The sequence below is a fragment of the Pleurodeles waltl genome, chromosome 11 (assembly GCF_031143425.1).
Source record: "Pleurodeles waltl isolate 20211129_DDA chromosome 11, aPleWal1.hap1.20221129, whole genome shotgun sequence".
NCBI classification, from domain to species: domain Eukaryota; kingdom Metazoa; phylum Chordata; class Amphibia; order Caudata; family Salamandridae; genus Pleurodeles; species Pleurodeles waltl.
In genome coordinates this window covers 77517796-77535837 of record NC_090450.1, presented here as the reverse complement: position 1 = coordinate 77535837, position 18042 = coordinate 77517796, and the positions used below count along the sequence as shown (strand labels likewise).

At 44.0% G+C, this 18042-nt stretch overlaps 1 protein-coding gene across 3 annotated transcripts in view; it reads right to left on the bottom strand.

The window, feature by feature from the left end:
* The window catches only part of ATP11B (ATPase phospholipid transporting 11B (putative)), a 456703-nt gene that overhangs the window by 313654 nt on the left and 125007 nt on the right, over positions 1-18042 (bottom strand). For all 3 annotated transcript variants that reach the window (XM_069213099.1, XM_069213101.1, XM_069213100.1), the window contains exons 5-8: positions 17463-17570; positions 17193-17321; positions 14234-14337; positions 7090-7137 (exon numbers count right to left, since the gene is read on the bottom strand). In XM_069213099.1, coding sequence (XP_069069200.1) covers positions 7090-7137; positions 14234-14337; positions 17193-17321; positions 17463-17570 — 389 coding nt within the window. The remainder of the gene's footprint in view (positions 1-7089; positions 7138-14233; positions 14338-17192; positions 17322-17462; positions 17571-18042) is intronic.

Genomic DNA, 18042 nt, shown 5'->3' with positions numbered 1-18042 from the left:
ATTCCAAGTCACCATGCTAGCCTGTGGGACAACCAGGTAAATTACCTCTGCTCTTCTGGTCACTAAGGATCTTCTAGATACTCACCTCTTGGTTTTCCATACCCTCCCAGCCCTTGGCTAACTACTCCATATCCTCTGGTGGGGGACCCATTCTCACATTCCACTATTTTAGTACATGATTTGCCCCCCACCCCATAGGGCTCTTGCTATTTCAAATGCTTTTATGCTATTTCCTAATACTTACCTGTGTATATTGTGTGTGTACTTACCTAGAGAAGGGAGTGTTGTCTATAGTAATCTAGTTCAGTGTTCCTGTAATAAAGTACCTTTATTTTTGCAACACTGTGTGGTTTCTTTCAGGTGTGATAAGTTACTGTGTGACTACTGTGGTATTGCAAGTGCTTCACACTCCTAGATATGTCTTAGCTGCTCACCATAGCTACCACTAGAAAGCCTTGGCTTCCTACACACTAACACTAACTACAAAGGTGGACCTGGTAAAAGGTGCCAACACACACCAGGCCAGCCAGCTACAGAGCGTCTGAGAGGGATTGAGGTGTGACTTTGGCACGTTGATAGTAAAACACAGCAAATGTGGGAGGTCCGCCATAGTCTGGAGGTGGGAGACAACTGTATGGAGCAAGCCCGCCTTCAAAAGCCAGTCATTGAGGTAGGGGAAGAACGAAACCCCTAACTTGTGCAGATGAGCTGCAACAACTGGCATCACTTGGGTGAACACTCAAGGGGCGCTGGAAAGGCCAAAGGGAAGCACAGTGAATTGAAAGTGCTTGTGACCTACCACGAACCGCAAGTAAGATCTGTGGGTAGGCAGGACGGGAATATGGTAATAGGCATCCTGCAAGTCCAATGCTACCATCCAGTGTCCTGGGTCCAGGGCAGATAAGACCTGAGCCAGAGTAAGCATTTTGAACTTCTCCTTCCTGAGGAAGAGATTGAGGGACTGATGGCCAAGGATAGGGCAGAGGCCCTTCTCCTTTTTGGGCACCAGGAGGTGGGGGGAATAACCCCCCCAACTTACTACAGGCACAGAGACCTTGTCTACGGCTCCCTTGGCCAAGAGAGCCATAACCTCCTTGTGGAGAAGTACCAGGTGATCCTCCGTCATCCAATCGTAGGATGATGGCAAGGCAGGAGTGGTAGTTTTGAAGGGGAGGGAGTAGCCCCTTCGGACTACTTGCAAAACCCACCGCTTTGACATGGTGGTCTTCCAGTGGGGCAGGTGATGGAGAATCCTGCCTCTGACTGGTCCCTGGTGGGGGAACATCACACTAGGAAGGTTTGGAGGCTGCAGCTGTGGGTGGGGCACTGGGCCGGCTAGACAGCTGGCTCTCTGGTCCACGCAGACGCTGCACCCCACGTCCTCAGGCCCGCAGAAGCTCAGCAGCATGTGTGGTGAGAGGCTGGGGGGGAAGGGATGTGGTTGGATGACCCTTCTGTGGCCACGAAAAGGGTGAAAAGCAGCGGGGGTGAATGGCAGCAGTGAGGCCAAGGGACCAGGCAATAGCCTGGGAATCCTTAAAGCGATCAAGCGTTGAGTTTGCTTTATCTCTGAAAAGACAGATGCCATCAAAAGGGCATGTCCATCAGAGTAGATCCCCTGAAAAGCCAGAAGTCGGTAACCAGGCATGGTGCCTCAGGCCAACCATCGAAGTAACCGATCTGCCCAGAAAGTGTCATATCCAGCCCACATCGGATTGTGAATTTGGCTGCATCCCTATCAGCAACAGCCTGGGAAAGAATGGCCCAGGCCTCCTCTGGGACCTGTGGCAGCATCTGCATGACTGTTTCCCATAAAGTATGGGTGTAATGGCCCAAAAGGTGTGCAGTGTTCACGGATTGCAAAGCCAGGCTGGAGGAAGAAAACAACTTCTTCCAAGGTGGTCCAGCATCTTTGATTTCCTATCCAGAGGAACGGAAGGGAATGCGCTATGGGATGTTGAGGCTTGGATGACCAAGCTCCCAGGATCAGGTGTTGGATCAGGAAAGCTGGGTCGTTAGGCGCAGGCCTATGGCGGCGGGCTATTGTCTTATTAACAGGAGCCCCTGTGCTGGATTTGGAAGAGGTCCCCAGAAGGACTTCAGTGAGGGCTTCACTGAAGGGCAAAAGGGGTTCTGATCTGCAAGTCCCAGGCTGACACACCTCAGTTAGGAGATTGGTCTAAAGGCAGCTCGAGACCCAAGACCTCAGCCACCCTTCGCACCACCATGGAGTAAGGCGCCCACTCCTCCGTGGTAGAGGGAGAGAGCCTACCAGCGTCAGAGGAGGTATCCAGACTGCTGGCTTCACCCAGTTCTTGAGCACAAGTTTATAGGGTCTTCCAGCGGAAATTCTAAAGGGTCCTGCAACCCCTCCATACTCTCACTGAATTTGTCCCCCTAAGAATATGGGTCAGGATCCAATCTAGGGACCAGGGTCCTTGAGGAAGTCTAAATCTGCGCCGAGCAATGCCACTCCGACTTGGAGTCGGGAAAGGTTGCAAGGGTACGACCAACACTGGTCCAGATCTTTGAGGGCCCCTCTGAGCCAAGGTTGTGGCCACTGGCGCAGAAGCCAAAGGGGCTCCTTCCAACCCTGCGGGGCCCGAAGGCTTCCCGATAGGGCCAGACAGCCTGAACATGAAGTGCATGGCATCGTAAAATTTCATTATTTGGGTAGGGGTGGCTCTGGCTTCCAGAAACTCGGGAAGGCGCAGAGCCGACCCAGAACAGGCTGCGAAGATGGAGGCCTAGAGCGAGGAAGGTAATTCTCCCGCATTGTCCGATCGACTGGGTGGATCCTAAGAACCCTTGTGCTGCTTCAACTTCGTGTGTTTACCTAAATTACCCGACAATTTGAAGTGGAGCGAGACGGAGTGGTGATGGCTTCCTCTCGACCGAGACCAGGAGCTTTGCGGAGGCGGACCGCAAGCAGCTTTAGGGACCATTCCCTCAAAGCCTTTGGGTCCACTGCACAGCAGTCAGAGAACGACTTCAGGTCATGGTTGCGCTCTAAGCACCACAAACACTGGGTGCGGATCCGTCGCCGACATCTTGCGGTGGCAGGAGTCGCAGGGCTTGAAGCCGGTCTTACAAGATCACATCTCGACACACCAGAAGGCAAAAAAGTTTGACAAAAAGTCAAAAGGCCAGCCAAAAAGTGACTGTAAGGGTAGCTCTCCCTCTATCAGGTATCTCCCGCTAAAATTAGGGATTGTGGGAATAGAATTGCCCCTGTGGGCCAAAAAATGATTTAGAGTTGGAGTTTCACCACCACCTTTAACCCATCTGTTGTAGATGTTGGACACATGAAACATGCAACCATCCTTGGTAGAAATGGCTATCCCCCTGGATATCTGGTCAAACAATATCAAGTGGCTTCAGAATAGTGTTCAGTGATGTTCGAATCCATATTGTAAGACCACCAGAAGGTCAATCTTTCCTAGTGTGTTGAGCAGGGTCAGAAAAAGTTACAGAACCATTTCTATGTGTATTATCAAGGCACCAGGTTTCCTGGAACATACAAATGTCAAATTGGTCTATGAACACACCCCAGGCATGGTCACTAAGCTTTGATTTCTTACCAGCCACATTCCAGAATAGGATGTTAATACCATTCAGATTCCTGGGTAATGCTTCAAATTCAAAACCAGGGGTCTCGATAAGTAAAGGCCCACTAATAGAACCTATCACTTCAGAGATATTTTTATATTTCAGCATCTCTGTAGAAGTGGCTCCTTGGCTTCAGCTGGTAAATCTTGGGATCCAACACTAAGTCAGACAACCACTGAAGTCCCTGATTCAGCCCTTAACCTGGGGCAAACTGATCAAGTGGTGGGGAGTTGGAAAAAAGAGCATGGTGACCTGAACTTAACAAATACGGCTACCAGGAGTTTGATTTGTACAAAAGCCTAAACCCACCAAGCCGCCTGCCATGTAAGCGTGCCTAACACTTAGCTGGATGTACTCAAAGGTCCCCTTCTGGTACTGTTGGGTTGTGCGATCTTCTAGCATGGACAAAATCTGAACGAATCAAGGAACAACAATTGTGGGCAGACCTTATCAGATGAGTACATTTATTTACTAGCGAGTCCTTATCTTCCCTTACCCCAAAAGTCGATTAAGGCATATTTTACATATACGCACATCCAGGAAGACCACCATTTTCCTCCTGTCCACCTTTGAATAAAACTCTTCTCTTCGATCTCTGGGGTGGTGGGCCCAGACGGGGCTCTCTGAATCTGTTCAGAGTGAGCAGCCAGTGACCTGTTTCTGAAACCCAAGCCCTACCACCGCCAGGTAAAAGAGTGGTCGTTGCAATCAGTGTCCGCTAAGTCAGGGTCAGGCCTCATCTGGTGCATGTGAACCACTACATGCTGAGTGCCAATTCAACTGTAGTTGCACATAATACGTTTCTCCACGGAGATTAGTTGAGCTGTGTGAGGGGGCATTTGCTGCATCTAGGCTCGGACAGTGTCTGGTGTTGTGTAATTTTCCAACTATCGCCCTTAGGGGCTACTGGTTTCCCTTTATAAATCACGTATTTCATCTTGGAGTCTTTGTACAATCGCTATCATATTAGGTGATATTTAATTCTTATCTATCTGCCATGTTGGCTTCAAAGTTGATCAGCCCCTCTTACTGCAGCCTGGTGTAATCCTTCCTAATGCCTTATCAGGACCGTCGCACAGTTGATTTCCCAACAAAACAGCATAACTGTCTGAACATAAAATATTAGGTTCTAGAGGAGCTGTAGAGCACGAAGCAAGATCAGTTACATTTATGCTCGCAGCACTGGACTCCTGTGGCTCATCGGAAATTGGGGCAGCTGGGGTGATGTTGCACATGTTAGTGGTGCAGAGTTTTCTTTTCATTTCCCCTCAAATATGGGTGTGTTCTGATCGGAAGATCTTTCCTTTTGCCTTTAGCTTTGTCGCTCCCCAGCAGTGAGTCTACCTTGTCTATTAAAGTGTCAATATCCTCAAGTGTGATGTTTACTTGAGGTCGGGGAGCTGAATCTGCTGGTATCGGCTTAGTGGTCTTTTGGAATTTGGCCACAAGCGACTCTGTTGCTTCGTGTTTACCCATCAAAGCCGGCTGTATGCGACCGTCCCGAGAGATAATGGTGTTGGAGGATAATATAAACATTTTTCGCACAAATTAACAGGGCTCATCTTTGCAGAAGATAGTTAGAAAACATCCCCCTTGGTGGATTTTAGAGGGGTGGACCACTCCAGCTGTTTCAGGACTCTGATGGGCACGGTACAGGCTTGACCTTGGCCTGGGCTTTGCAGCGCAGTGGATGCCTTTGAAGTGCTTTATAGAACATGAAGGTGGTTCCTCATCCTTTTCCTCGGGATGTTGGTGCTTTTCAGGCCCTTAGGATCATAGAACAGAGAGCGCACCACAGCAACGGTGCCCTTCCTCAAGTGCTTAGGATTATGGTATTCTCAGGTTTTACATACTTATCAATCATGAAACTAAGGTTTCATAATATGTACATTACTTGTTTACAAATGCTTGCAATTTGGAGTAGGCACTGTTTATGCTACTGAATTAGTACTGTAAAATATATATATTAAAATGATGGTCTAAACATATTTTAAGAATGTCTTAAAATATATTATTGGGTCACTCAAGGTGATATTTGTGTAAGAGCTGAGAATGTATTTATTAAATATATGCTTTCAAGTTTTTGAGTGTCTCTAATCTGAACCCACTCATTTCTACTGTTATGAGTATAACCAATTTAGACCAAGCATTTGGCACTGGTCCAAATACAAAATGTGGAATCTTGTTTTAATTTCCAAAACTGTGGTAGAAAGACACCGTGGTGGTGGTCCACTGGAGGGAGGGGAAGAGAGCAGCAGGAGAGCCTAAAGCCCACAGAGGTTGTCAGCAGATGCTGTGGTTCTCACAGAGACTGATATTTTTCTACCATGCCGAAAGTGAGTGGTTTCAAACCAGAACACCATGCTCCAAAAAGCAGGACTTTGAAACTGAAATTAATTTCTGTTTCTCAAACGTTATGTATATTGAGTTATCCAGTTGGGCTGAAAAATGGTCGAAAGACAGTCTGTCAACAGTGGTGCAGCACATTTCAATGAAAAGGGAATCCAGAGTTTTATTTAGTTTTCTAAAGGCTTTGTGGAAGGTTTTTAAACACTTAACTTGAGAGGGGTATTTCCACAGTTAAGTTCAGACTATTTCAAGCAAGACATCAAGAGAAAATCTTGCTTAAGGCACAAGAGCACACTATTTGGGGAGTAAACACTTTTTTGTGATTCAGTTTTATTTTTAGTTAGTGGAAAAATAAGGATATTTACAGCTGCACCAGGAATCAGAATGACATTTTCAGTTAAACCTGAGTTTTAAGCTCTAATTCACAGAATGACTGTAGTTAAAAAATAGAAGTTCAGGAAATACTATGTAAGATTTTCAGGTTAATGAATACTGTTCATAATTAATGCACATGCATATGAAAACCTAGAATGGATCTAGCCCTCTTGAGCCCACACGGGACATCTCTCACACAGAATCCAAACCAGTGCCTCTGCTAAGTACAATATATCTAAAAGGATAGAAATGTCTTCTGTACCTCTTTATGCTGCCCCTCCATAAATAGAGATTTGTATTGGTTACCTTTGACTGATTATCTTAATGCTGTTGCTTGCAATTCTACTAATTGTACATTATCTGAGAATGTTAAGCCACCATGAATTCTTTGTTTTCTCTGTTCTTGAGTGAATTTAAATTTAGCTTAACTCTATGCTTTATTGACTATCACTTTTTTATTTATTTTCAGCTTTTTAATACCCAATGTATCGTTCTTATTTTAATTGGTCTTGTTCCGTTTTTATTGTTTTTCCCCCATTTTATACTTTCAAATGTTAAAACAGCTTTTACAATTTCCTTTCAAAATTCTATCATTATCATTGTGACAGATATCTTGTATTATTATGTGACCCGTATGTATTTTGATTTTAATAAAGCTGATTTACCATGAAAAAAAAGAAATGTCTTCTGTAACAGAAACTATTAAGAAATGTATTTTAATTGTGACTTGAATAGCCAAGGTCACTTTCCACTTACTTTACAATTTCATCCGGATGATGGTTTATTGTGATTCTTCCAACAAACCTGTAAAAAAGGTAAATTCGCAGATTAAGAAAATAGCAGCCTTCAATGCATCAAACTCATTTTTTATGCTTTCATACAACGGTCAATGTAAAGAGGTCACCTTGGCAGCAAATGTAAAAGCAACACAATAACATAAGGGAGAACAGTAGCGTATACCAATGTCATGCACAAACAAAACAAAAAAATCTTTAAATTATTTTATTCGTTTGTCTTTCAATGGGCTCTTAAGACTAAGTAGTCTGATAAAGCATCGTCTCATTTTTTTTTGTAAACCGCATGGAGATTTACACCAATTAATCATCTTAAATACCTACACTGTTAGAGACTTTCACTGCATACATGTGCATACAACATGTGCACAGATCTGAAGCACTGGTTCAGCATGTAGTTTCACTTTACATTTTAGTTTGGTGGCTTTCAATCCATGAATTTTAAAAGTAGAAATACCAGACCTCAAACAGAGACACACAAGACACTGGTCGGGATAATTTTAAATCACTTCCGACACTGAACAGAAGTCAAGGGAAAGTCAAATAGTTATTACAGTTGCCAATTAAAAATAACAATACATGACATTTGTTTAGTCGCAAGTGAGCAATCGGTCAACTCAAACCCCATTTTGGACCATGGCTAGAACTTCCTATTCTGTTCCAGTTTGTAGGGCCAGTAAGACCTAGCCTTCTTCCATATTTATAACGCATGTAAAAGTTAAAAAGAAGATGCAGAGTCTAAGACTTCTGGTGCTGTTAGAGGTCAGAACATTAGGCCTATATGTTTATGTTATTTCAAATATTGGATTCTTGTAGAGTCGAACTAACGTGACTAAGTACCCTTATAAATTATTAGAGTCCTTGCGTTAAAGAGGATTGGGCAATGGCTTTTATGTTCCTCCTGCTACGCTGTTTTTACAGCAGCTATATCACAAAGACCAATGTTTCCTTTCCCTACATGAGCCTGCAGCCACATAGTCTCTGGCTGAGCTATATCACTTATTATAGGCCCACAGGGTATTCTCATACAAGCAAGTACTGGCAACCCTCAACACTTGTCACCTTGATTATTTAGTCCCACGGATGACTGGGGCATAAACCCTTGCTCTGTGCACACAAACGTTTCTTTACTATTCCACTAAAAGAGTTCTCCCTTTCTCGGAGCTAGAACAAGGAAGCTAGTCTTTGTTTTTAACAGAATTTAGCACTGCTGAACAGGCTGAGAACTCACGCATTCCATTAAATGTGCCAAATATATTTCCTTATGAGTTTCTACCTACCACAGGAGCACAATGTGTTAGTGTTGTAATATGAGCTAATATCTCCCATTTATCTTACTGTTTTAATACTCGCAATCTAACCTTATTCACATGGGAAACATCCGGAAGCACGACTCTGGAACAACGAAGTTGTGAACTAAGCAAGTGGAACAACGCTTGCGTGAACGACTTTGTTTTTCTGTGCCTTAACCACGGATGTGCTGAACAATGCACATGCGTTGTTAAGGCACAGGAAAAGGGAGTCACCATCGGGAGAGGACGCGGTTAGGTAAGTGGGGCTGGGGCAGGGTTGGGGGTAGTTTTTAGGGGATGGGGTAGTTCTGGTTTTTAGGGGTCAGGGGGGATGGGGTAGGTTTGTTTTTAGGGGTCGGTAGGGGGCCGTTTTAGTGACAGGGTGGGGTGTTGTGGTAGTTTTCATTTTAGGGGCGGGTCGTTTTAGGGGTAGGGGGTCAAAGTTGTTTTAGTTTTAGAGGTGGAGGGTTGGGTAGTTTTAGGGATGGGGTTCGTGGTTTTAGTTTAAGGGGCGGGTGGTCGAGGTAGTTTTAGGGTCAGAGGGTCGGGATGTTTTAGTATTGGGGTGGGGGTCAGGGTAGTTTTAGGGGAAGGGTGGGGGGGTCAGGGTAGTTTTAGGGGAAGGGTGGGGGGTCGGGGTAGTTTTATTTTGGGGAGGGATCGGGGTTGTTTTAGTATTGGAGTGGGGGTAGGGGTAGTTTTAGTTTTTAGGGGCAGGGTTGGGGGGGTCGGTTAGGTTTAGCATTGGGGCGGGGTAGTTTTAGTATTAAGGGTGGAGTACTTCTGGGCATTAGGGCGGGTGGGGGGGGGGGTCGCATGCTGGAACCACGAATGCTGTCCCCTAAATGCCTTTACTAGGCATGCCTTTACAATGAAGAATTGTTGTTAAGGCATGCATGGTGAAGGAATTTGTGATAACGCAGTCGTTGTTTAGGCATGCGTTGTTCCAGGATTCGTTGATCCATTATACATTCCATTCACATATTTATGGAAATTGTATGAACAACTGCTAAGGAAGCAATCTACTGGGTGCTCATGCACTTCTTTTGATTGAACCCAGCACAAAATAAAAACCTGGCTATTCAATAAGCCCTTAAGAATGGAGTGAATGGAATGCTTTAATTCTTCCAAACCACTGTTGACATCTCTGCATCACAGTATCATTATGAAATGGGCCAAAACTACATACCATTTCGCTCTTCCAAATGCAGAAAGGACAAAATTAGCTTGAAATGGGTGTGATGCCAATTAAAACACACTATATTTACTGATGTTTAGTCACATTAAAGTAAACAACTTTGAAAGACTTTAATGCAAAGTCAGTCAGGCAAGGAACCTTACTTGGTATAGTGGCTCAAGAATTATTCCTTCTCTATACCAAACCTGCAACCTTAGCAGATCAGCATACTGTAACTTCACTTCATGCTCATTCAATTATGCACAAACCCCAGAGAAATGCTTCCAGATATAACGGACTGATTCAAAGTATTCTGAATACTCTCAACAACTTTGAGGTACGACGAGCTGAGATTGTGGTTTTCTTCAAAACAGGGCAACCCCCTCCCGAGGAGCAGATGTCTTATCGCCTGATCTCCCTTCTTAACACAGAGGTAAAGATCCTTGCCAAGACGCTAGCATGTACACTGGGGAACCTTATCCAGGAATTGGTCCATCAAGGACAGTTGGGTTTTATGCCCAGCCAAGTCATGCGCAATAATATTTGTTGAGTTAACAATGCCTGGCCCATGGTAGACTGGCAGCTATACTGTTAGTGGATATGGATACAGCCTTTGACACTGTCCACTGAGACTTCCTCTTTGCCCTCCTGCAGAGACTGAACTTTGGTCCTAAGTTCCTCTCGCCCGTGAAGCTTCTATATACAGACTCGTCAGCGACTAATTGGGTGGCAGGAGCTATGCAGATCCTTTCCCAACTAGCAGGGGGACGAGGCAGGGATGCCCTGGGTGGTATGGGTTAGAATCCCCACACACTCCGGTGTGGGAATTCAAGCGGAGTCCTGGCCTTTCCAATATATTTGCCGTTTACTCAGACGATGTCCCCTTCTTCCTCACTAAGCTCCACCTCATGCAAATCATAAGGGTGTTTGGGGAGAAATGAACGTGTTACTTACCTTTGGTAACGACTTTTCTGCTGGATACATTAGCTACCTGTGGATTCCTCACCTAATGAATACTCCCATGGCGCCAGCATTCGACGGAAATCTTCTTCCTAGTCTCTGCACGTCGACGAGGACGTCACTCTAGCCCACGCGACGCCGTCTGACGTCATACAGGCAATAAGAGGTCCTCGACGACGTGCCGACGTCAGTACCAACATTTTTTACGTGCATGAGAACAACAACCCAATGCAATGAAAGAGCAAGGCAACATCCCATAACCTTGTAAAATACACAATATTGCAATGAATAGCTGTAAATTTAATATAACAAACAAATATATGCAAATCATGTATGTACACAAAGATATATACATATATATATATATATACAGATAAATATACACAAGTATCCATATATACAACATCTATTGCAACCTTGAAGACCAAGAGGAGCGCACTCAAGGATTACTTGGTAAGACCAGAAAGGCAACGGGGAGGCGGGTGGGACCGTGAGGAATCCACAGGTAGCTAATGTATCCACCAGAAAAGTCGTTACCGAAGGTAAGTAACTCGTTCTTCTGATGGATACAACTACCTGTGGATTCCTCACCTAATGAATAGAGTCCCAAAGCAGTACCACGCCCGGTGGCGGGTGCCTAAATGGTCAAACCAAGAAATCCTGCAGCACTGACTGTGCAAAATGGCCGTCCCTTCTGACCTCAGAGTCCAAAACAGTAATGTTTCGCAAAAGTGTGAAGGGACGACCAAGTTGCGGCCTTGCAGATGTCGACCACAGGAACACCTCTGGCCAAGGCCAAAGTGGCCGACTTAGCTCTGGTGGAATGAGCTCTAATGCCCTCAGGAGGATCCTTCTTTGCCAAAGAGTAACAGATTTTAATGCAAAGAACAACCCACCAGGAGAGTGTTCTCTTGTGGACTGCCTTTCCTCTCCTCTTGCCCACGTACCCGATGAACAGCTGATCCTCCAGCCTGAAATCCTTTGTTCTATCAATAAAGAAGCTCAACGCCCTCTTTGGGTCCAGACGGTGCAGTCTTTCTTCCTCTTTAGAAGGATGAGGCGGAGGATAGAACGTGGACAAAGTAATTGTCTGAGCCAAATGGAACGGTGAAACAACCTTCGGGAGGAAAGCAGCCTTGGTCCTCAACACCACCTTATCCCCATAAAAAGTTGTATAAGGGGGCTTTACCGATAAGGACTGCAACTCACTCACTCTCCTTGCCGATGTTATAGCTACCAGGAAAACTGTTTTTATAACCAAATACCTTAAGGGGCAAGAATGCATAGGCTCAAAAGGGGACCCCATAAGGAAAGTCAGGACCAAGCACAAATCCCATTGCGGCATAACAAATGGTTTTGGAGGATATTTATTTAGAAGACCTTTCAAGAATCTTATAACAATAGGGGATTTAAATAACGATGGTTGGTCTGGAAGACAAATGAAGGCTGACAAGGCCGACAAATAACCCCTAATGGTAGCCACTGCACAACCTTTCTGCGCTAGAGACAGAGCAAAAGACAAAACGTCCGATAGATGAGCATGTAAGGGATCAATCTGCCTCTCTCCACACCACGCAACAAATTTAGACCACCTATTAGCGTAGATAGATTTAGTGGAGTGTCGCCTGGCCGCTAATATAACATCCACTACATCAGGCGGAAGAGAGAAGGAACTCAGGTTGCCCCGTTCAATCTCCAGGCATGTAGGTGCAGACTCTGGAGGTTGGGGTGTAAAACCTGCCCCTGCGACTGCGAGAGGAGGTCTGCCCTGAAAGGGAGACGGAGCGGAGGGCACATTGAGAGTTGGAGAAGGTCGGAGTACCACACCCTCCTTGGCCAATCCGGAGCTATTAAGATGACTAGCGCCCGGTCTTGGCGAATCTTCCTCAATACTCGAGGAATCAAGGGTATGGGAGGAAACGCGTAAAGCAACTGGCCGCACCAGGTTATTTGAAACGCGTCCCCCAACGCTCCCTGCATCGGATACTGGAGGCTGCAGAATAACGGACAATGCGCGTTCTCCAGAGTGGCAAACAGATCTACCCGAGGAAACCCCCACCTTTGGAAGATCAAACGGGCTTGATCTGGATGGAGACGCCACTCGTGGTCTGCCGAGAATTGGCGACTGAGACCGTCCGCACGTACATTCAAGACCCCGGCCAGATGATTTGCTACCAAGCAAATCTGATGGTCCTTTGCCCAGGACCATAGTCGAAGAGCTTCTCTGCAGAGAAGGTACGACCCTACTCCTCCCTGTTTGTTTATGTACCACATCGTGGTAGTATTGTCCGTCAGGACCTGTACCGACTGACCACGAAGGGAAGGGAGGAAGGCCTTGAGAGCCAGACGTACAGCCGTAACTCTAACAGATTTATATGAAACATCTGTTCCTCTGGAGACCAAAGGCCTTTGATCTCCAGATCCCCCAGATGAGCTCCCCACCCTAGAGTGGAAGCATCCGTTATGACCGTGGCCACTGGTGGCGACTGCGCGAACTGCTTTCCTTGTGAAAGATTGTTGCTCGCAATCCACCACTTTAAGTCCACAGCAGCATCTCTGGAGATCTTGACAGCACCTTCTAGATCTCCTTTGTGTTGAGACCACTGCCTTCGGAGGCACCACTAAAGAGCCCTCATGTGCCAGCGAGCATGCGTGACCAACAGAATGCATGAGGCAAACAGACCGAGCAGAAGAAGGACCTTGAGGACTGGAACTACCGCTCCACTTCGAAACATTGGAACCAATTCCTGAATATCTTGAATCCGCTGAGGCAAGGCTCGACTCAATGTTGTATCCAGTACTGCCCCTATGAACAGGAGGCGCTGAGAGGGCTCCAGGTGAGATTTGGGCTCGTTCACCGAAAAGCCCAGGTCGAACAACAACTGAGTCGTTGACTGCAGATGATGCAACACAAGCTCCGGAGACTTGGCTTTGATCAACCAGTCGTCCAAGTAAGGGAATACTGCTATCCCCTTCCTTCTGAGCTCTGCCGCAACCACCGACATCACCTTCGTGAAGACTCGAGGTGCTGAAGTAAGACCAAACGGAAGGACCGCAAACTGATAGTGCTGCGATCCTACCACAAACTGGAGATACTTCCTGTGTGACTTGAGTATCGGGATATGAAAGTAAGCATCCTGCAAGTCGACAGACACCATCCAATCTTCCTTGTTCAACGCCAAAAGCACCTGAGTTAGGGTCAGCATCTTGAACTTTTCCTGTTTGAGGAACCAATTCAAGATCCTCAGATCCAGGATTGGTCTCAACCGACCATCCTTCTTGGGAGGGCAGGGGATGTCCTCAGAAGCACTTTAAGATTTGACAAAGATGGGCTGACTACATTGGGGGGGGGGGGGGGGGGGGGGGGGGTGGTGGTGGTGGTGTGTGTGTGTGTGTGTGTGTGTGTTCCTGACTACAAGGCAGTAATCACTGGCGGATGTGCCGACGACTGGCAGAGTTGGTCTGTGTGGGTTGTTTGTTTTCATTATCTGCATTCTTGAGATCCAAGCCAGACTACGTGATGTGCCCTTCTGGATCACCTGGCCATGTATGTGTATTAAACCTAATACAATTTGCTGTTAAAACAAAAAAGTAACACAAAAACTACATTCTTTCATCATAAACACATTACTTTCATAGGCTTTATAATTTATCCGAGGTTTGCCTGGACTGGGTACCTGTAAAGGTCTGCTTCTGGCTGCTGACACTCCACAATTGCTGAAAGTGTATCCAGGTTGGAAACGGATTGTAATACTGCGGTTTCAGGAACTGCAAAATGTGTCTGAAAACAAACAAAAAAATATATAAATTGTTTTAGGTAGTAAGAACTTTAGCAGGTATTCATACTGTGCTGTGCAGCCAATTCTAACACTAAATGCATTCTACATTCAAAGAAAAAAAAAAGGGGCACAGTTAAAGTGCATTTTACACCAAGGGTCTACCTCGAAGGGGCGTCCCTTCAATTGGTTACCAATTAGGTGATAGGAAAAGAGTTCAATAACATGTCATTACTGAAAAAAAGAGACTCCTGGGCCCATCTATAAGGGGGCAGACTTGTAATTTCAAACATATTTGCCTTTTCCAAATGTCTCAGCTTCTCGACTGAGCTACAGATAATTTCCAACAGCGCAACAGGCATGAGGCAGAACGGTCACGTCTGTCAGCAACTCAGATCTATAAGATTCTGTCAGATGCTATCAAATTTCTATATACAGATTGGTGAGACCATACCATAGATAGTCAATGTACCCTGACAGAAAAAAGTACCTATCACATATCTTCTTTGGTGTAGGGTAGGGATTTCTGGGCCTGAAGAAGCGCCACAGATCCAGAAGGACCAAGGGTGTGTGAAACAAGTTACGGCTACCTGAGCTCCTTACGCCCTTTTGATAGCATCTATCCTCTGTTTTAAAGCCTGCCGAGGGGACCAACAATATATATTTCTTTTTAAACAAAAAAAAAAAAACTTTATTTAGGTACCCCTTATACAGTTTTAACACACTTTCCTTTTTTGTTGCACATTTTATCACCTGCACATATTAAATCATCATTTCAGCATTCATATTAAAAAAAAAGAAAAGAAAAAAAAATCCCAAAAAAGTGCCCGCTTGCTGGGCCAGTCAGGTATTACTGTGCTGGCCGGACAAGGAGTTCATCCTATGATAAGAAAAAGGAATCCCTAACATCCTCATTCAACCTCACATTTTTTCTCTTTTTTCATAGGAATAGTACATTTTGTTGTTTACTGATACTGTCTTGGAGCATAGGTGAGGAACCTTTATTGGCTCACGGTCCCTCTTTTGGAATATACAGATAAGTTTTATAATACACTGGGTTAACAAGCCTTGTCTTAGATCTCACACCTACAAGAGATGAGAGGAAGAGTGCTGGGGAGGAGATTAGGAGCATAGAATAATGTGGTGACAGGTGCACAACATTTTCGTAGCTTAATTTATATATATGCCTTTGGGGTCACAATTACTAATAATAAAACGACTGGAGTCTATGACAATGATTTATATATTTCTACATAAATACCGAGAGTTTAATTGCAGTTTTTAATGTTACAAAGCCCCCTCTGAAGCACACTCTTGCTGGGCCAGTCAGGTATTACTGTGCTGGCCGGACAAGGAGTTCATCCTATGATAAGAAAAAGGATTCCCTAACATCCTCATTCAACCTCACATTTTTTCTCTTTTTTCATAGGAATAGTACATTTTGTTGTTTACTGATACTGTCTTGGAGCATAGGTGAGGAACCTTTATTGGCTCACGGTCCCTCTTTTGGAATATATAGATAAGTTTTATAATACACTGGGTTAACAAGCCTTGTCTTAGATCTCACACCTACAAGAGATGAGAGGAAGAGTGCTGGGGAGGAGATTAGGAGCATAGAATAATGTGGTGACAGGTGCACAACATTTTCGTAGCTTAATTTATATATATGCCTTTGGGGTCACAATTACTAATAATAAAACGACTGGAGTCTATGACAATGATTTATATATTTCTACATAAATACCGAGAGTTTAATTGCAGTTTTTAATGTTACAAAGCCCCCTCTGAAGCACACACTTGCTAAAACAGCCACACCTAAATGGCAAATTAGTTTCCTTACCGAAAGAAAACAGTTTAAAAGCCAATGTATATAACTTCCTTGTCTTGTTGAAATATTTCAATTTGTAGGCACACGGGTGAAGGGCGCTACTGAAGACTGCATAATGCGTGTTAATGTTATTATTTCAGACAGCAGTCCTAACTTCGACTAATCAGGTGTCAAAATTATATGTCCCAGACCCTTTCACTAATTATGTGGCACTAAACAAATGCAGTTCAATCCAACCATCTAGTCTGGAGTTCTATCATCTCTCAAACATTCTCAAGGAACAGAATAAGCATAATGCAGAACGAATCCCATTTAGTGTTACAAATAATCTAATAAACTATCAGAAGTGTTTGTACACACAAACATAGTAAAGTGTGGGATTGTTATTTTTTTTCTGATTTATTTTTTATGTTTTGACATTTGTACTGTGTTCATAAAAATACATATTCAAGGTTTTTCAATTACTGTAATAAAAAAGCAAGATCATAACAACTGCAGCCCTTGTGTGTGCGTTGTATGTTTCATAGTGCCTACCAACATTTTCGGAATCATAATTACATACTGAATCCCTGAAGAAGCGACACGGATATAAATAATGGCAGGAGTGAATATTTTAAGCTTAATAAACCATTGAATTAATTCTATGCAACTGGAGGGAAAGCTTCTGGGTCTAGAATGGATCCTTCAGCAACTGCTACTTCAGAGCATGTAGAAAAATAAAGAACAACTGCGGGAAGAATTTCAAAAAGGACAGCATAGCTTCATCTTGATAAGCAACAGATCGAAAGCATCCATAAAATCTTTAAAAAGCAAAGAATTGGATTCAGGGTAGGTGCATACCATGCATAACACCTCAATTTTACAGATTAGTGATAAGCATTATGGTTTCATTTTGCCGCTCTCCAAAGAAGATAAGGAAACACAAAAAGATTAAAGCTAAGCCCACTAGGTACACCACATGCATCCCAAACAATACACTGCATAATTGTACTATGCAAGTAAGAACTTAAAATAATGTTGACAATTACCAACCTTAAGGTTCGTTTCTCCATCCAAGCTAGCGGTAGTGACATGACATGACCCGTCAACCCTCTCAGAGGAGAGTAGCACCAAATCAGCAGGAAAGGTCTCATCTTTAGCTACTCTGACTATATCACCAACCTAAAAATATAAAATAAAATAAATAAGATTTACACTGAAAATGCAACCATTATGTTATCGTTTGAAATATTACATGGCTTAAATTTTTTTTTTTTTTTTTTTTTAAGAATAGATTGTTCGTTCTGTTTCTCAGACACTCACCCTAATGTTCTTTGACCTGGTTTTAACAAGGCCACCACTTCGGACAACATAAACTGGAGCTCCGTTAACTTCATTGTCAGCTTTGTGTCGTAACCAGTCTTCATAACCCTAACAGGCAAAATATTTTTAATACAAGAATTGCTTTGACTTGGTCTATGAATAATTATTGCATTTTGAGACATGAACTTGGCACCGGACATTCGCAGTGACAGAGGATGTTAGATACTAAGCAGCTGTGGCAAACACATTAAGAGTAAAAAAATAAATAAAAAAAGGGAAAAAATAGGGTAAATCAGGACAACAAACGGGCAATTAACTGTGAAATTAATAGCAAAATTACTTTCTACGCACTTACCTAAAGGTAAGGATTTTTTTTGAATTTTTTTAAATACCAGAGTACTTGCAGAGAACTAGTCGCATGTTCACAGACCAACCAATGAATAAACACTTTGCATTTATCTTTTCTTTCTCAAATTTATTGGAGCTTCATGTAGATTTTAGGGTGATACTATCAAAGTTCAGGTTTATTAGGTGTATAGAACCCAACAATGTGTTACTGGACAAACACGTCTGAATTAAG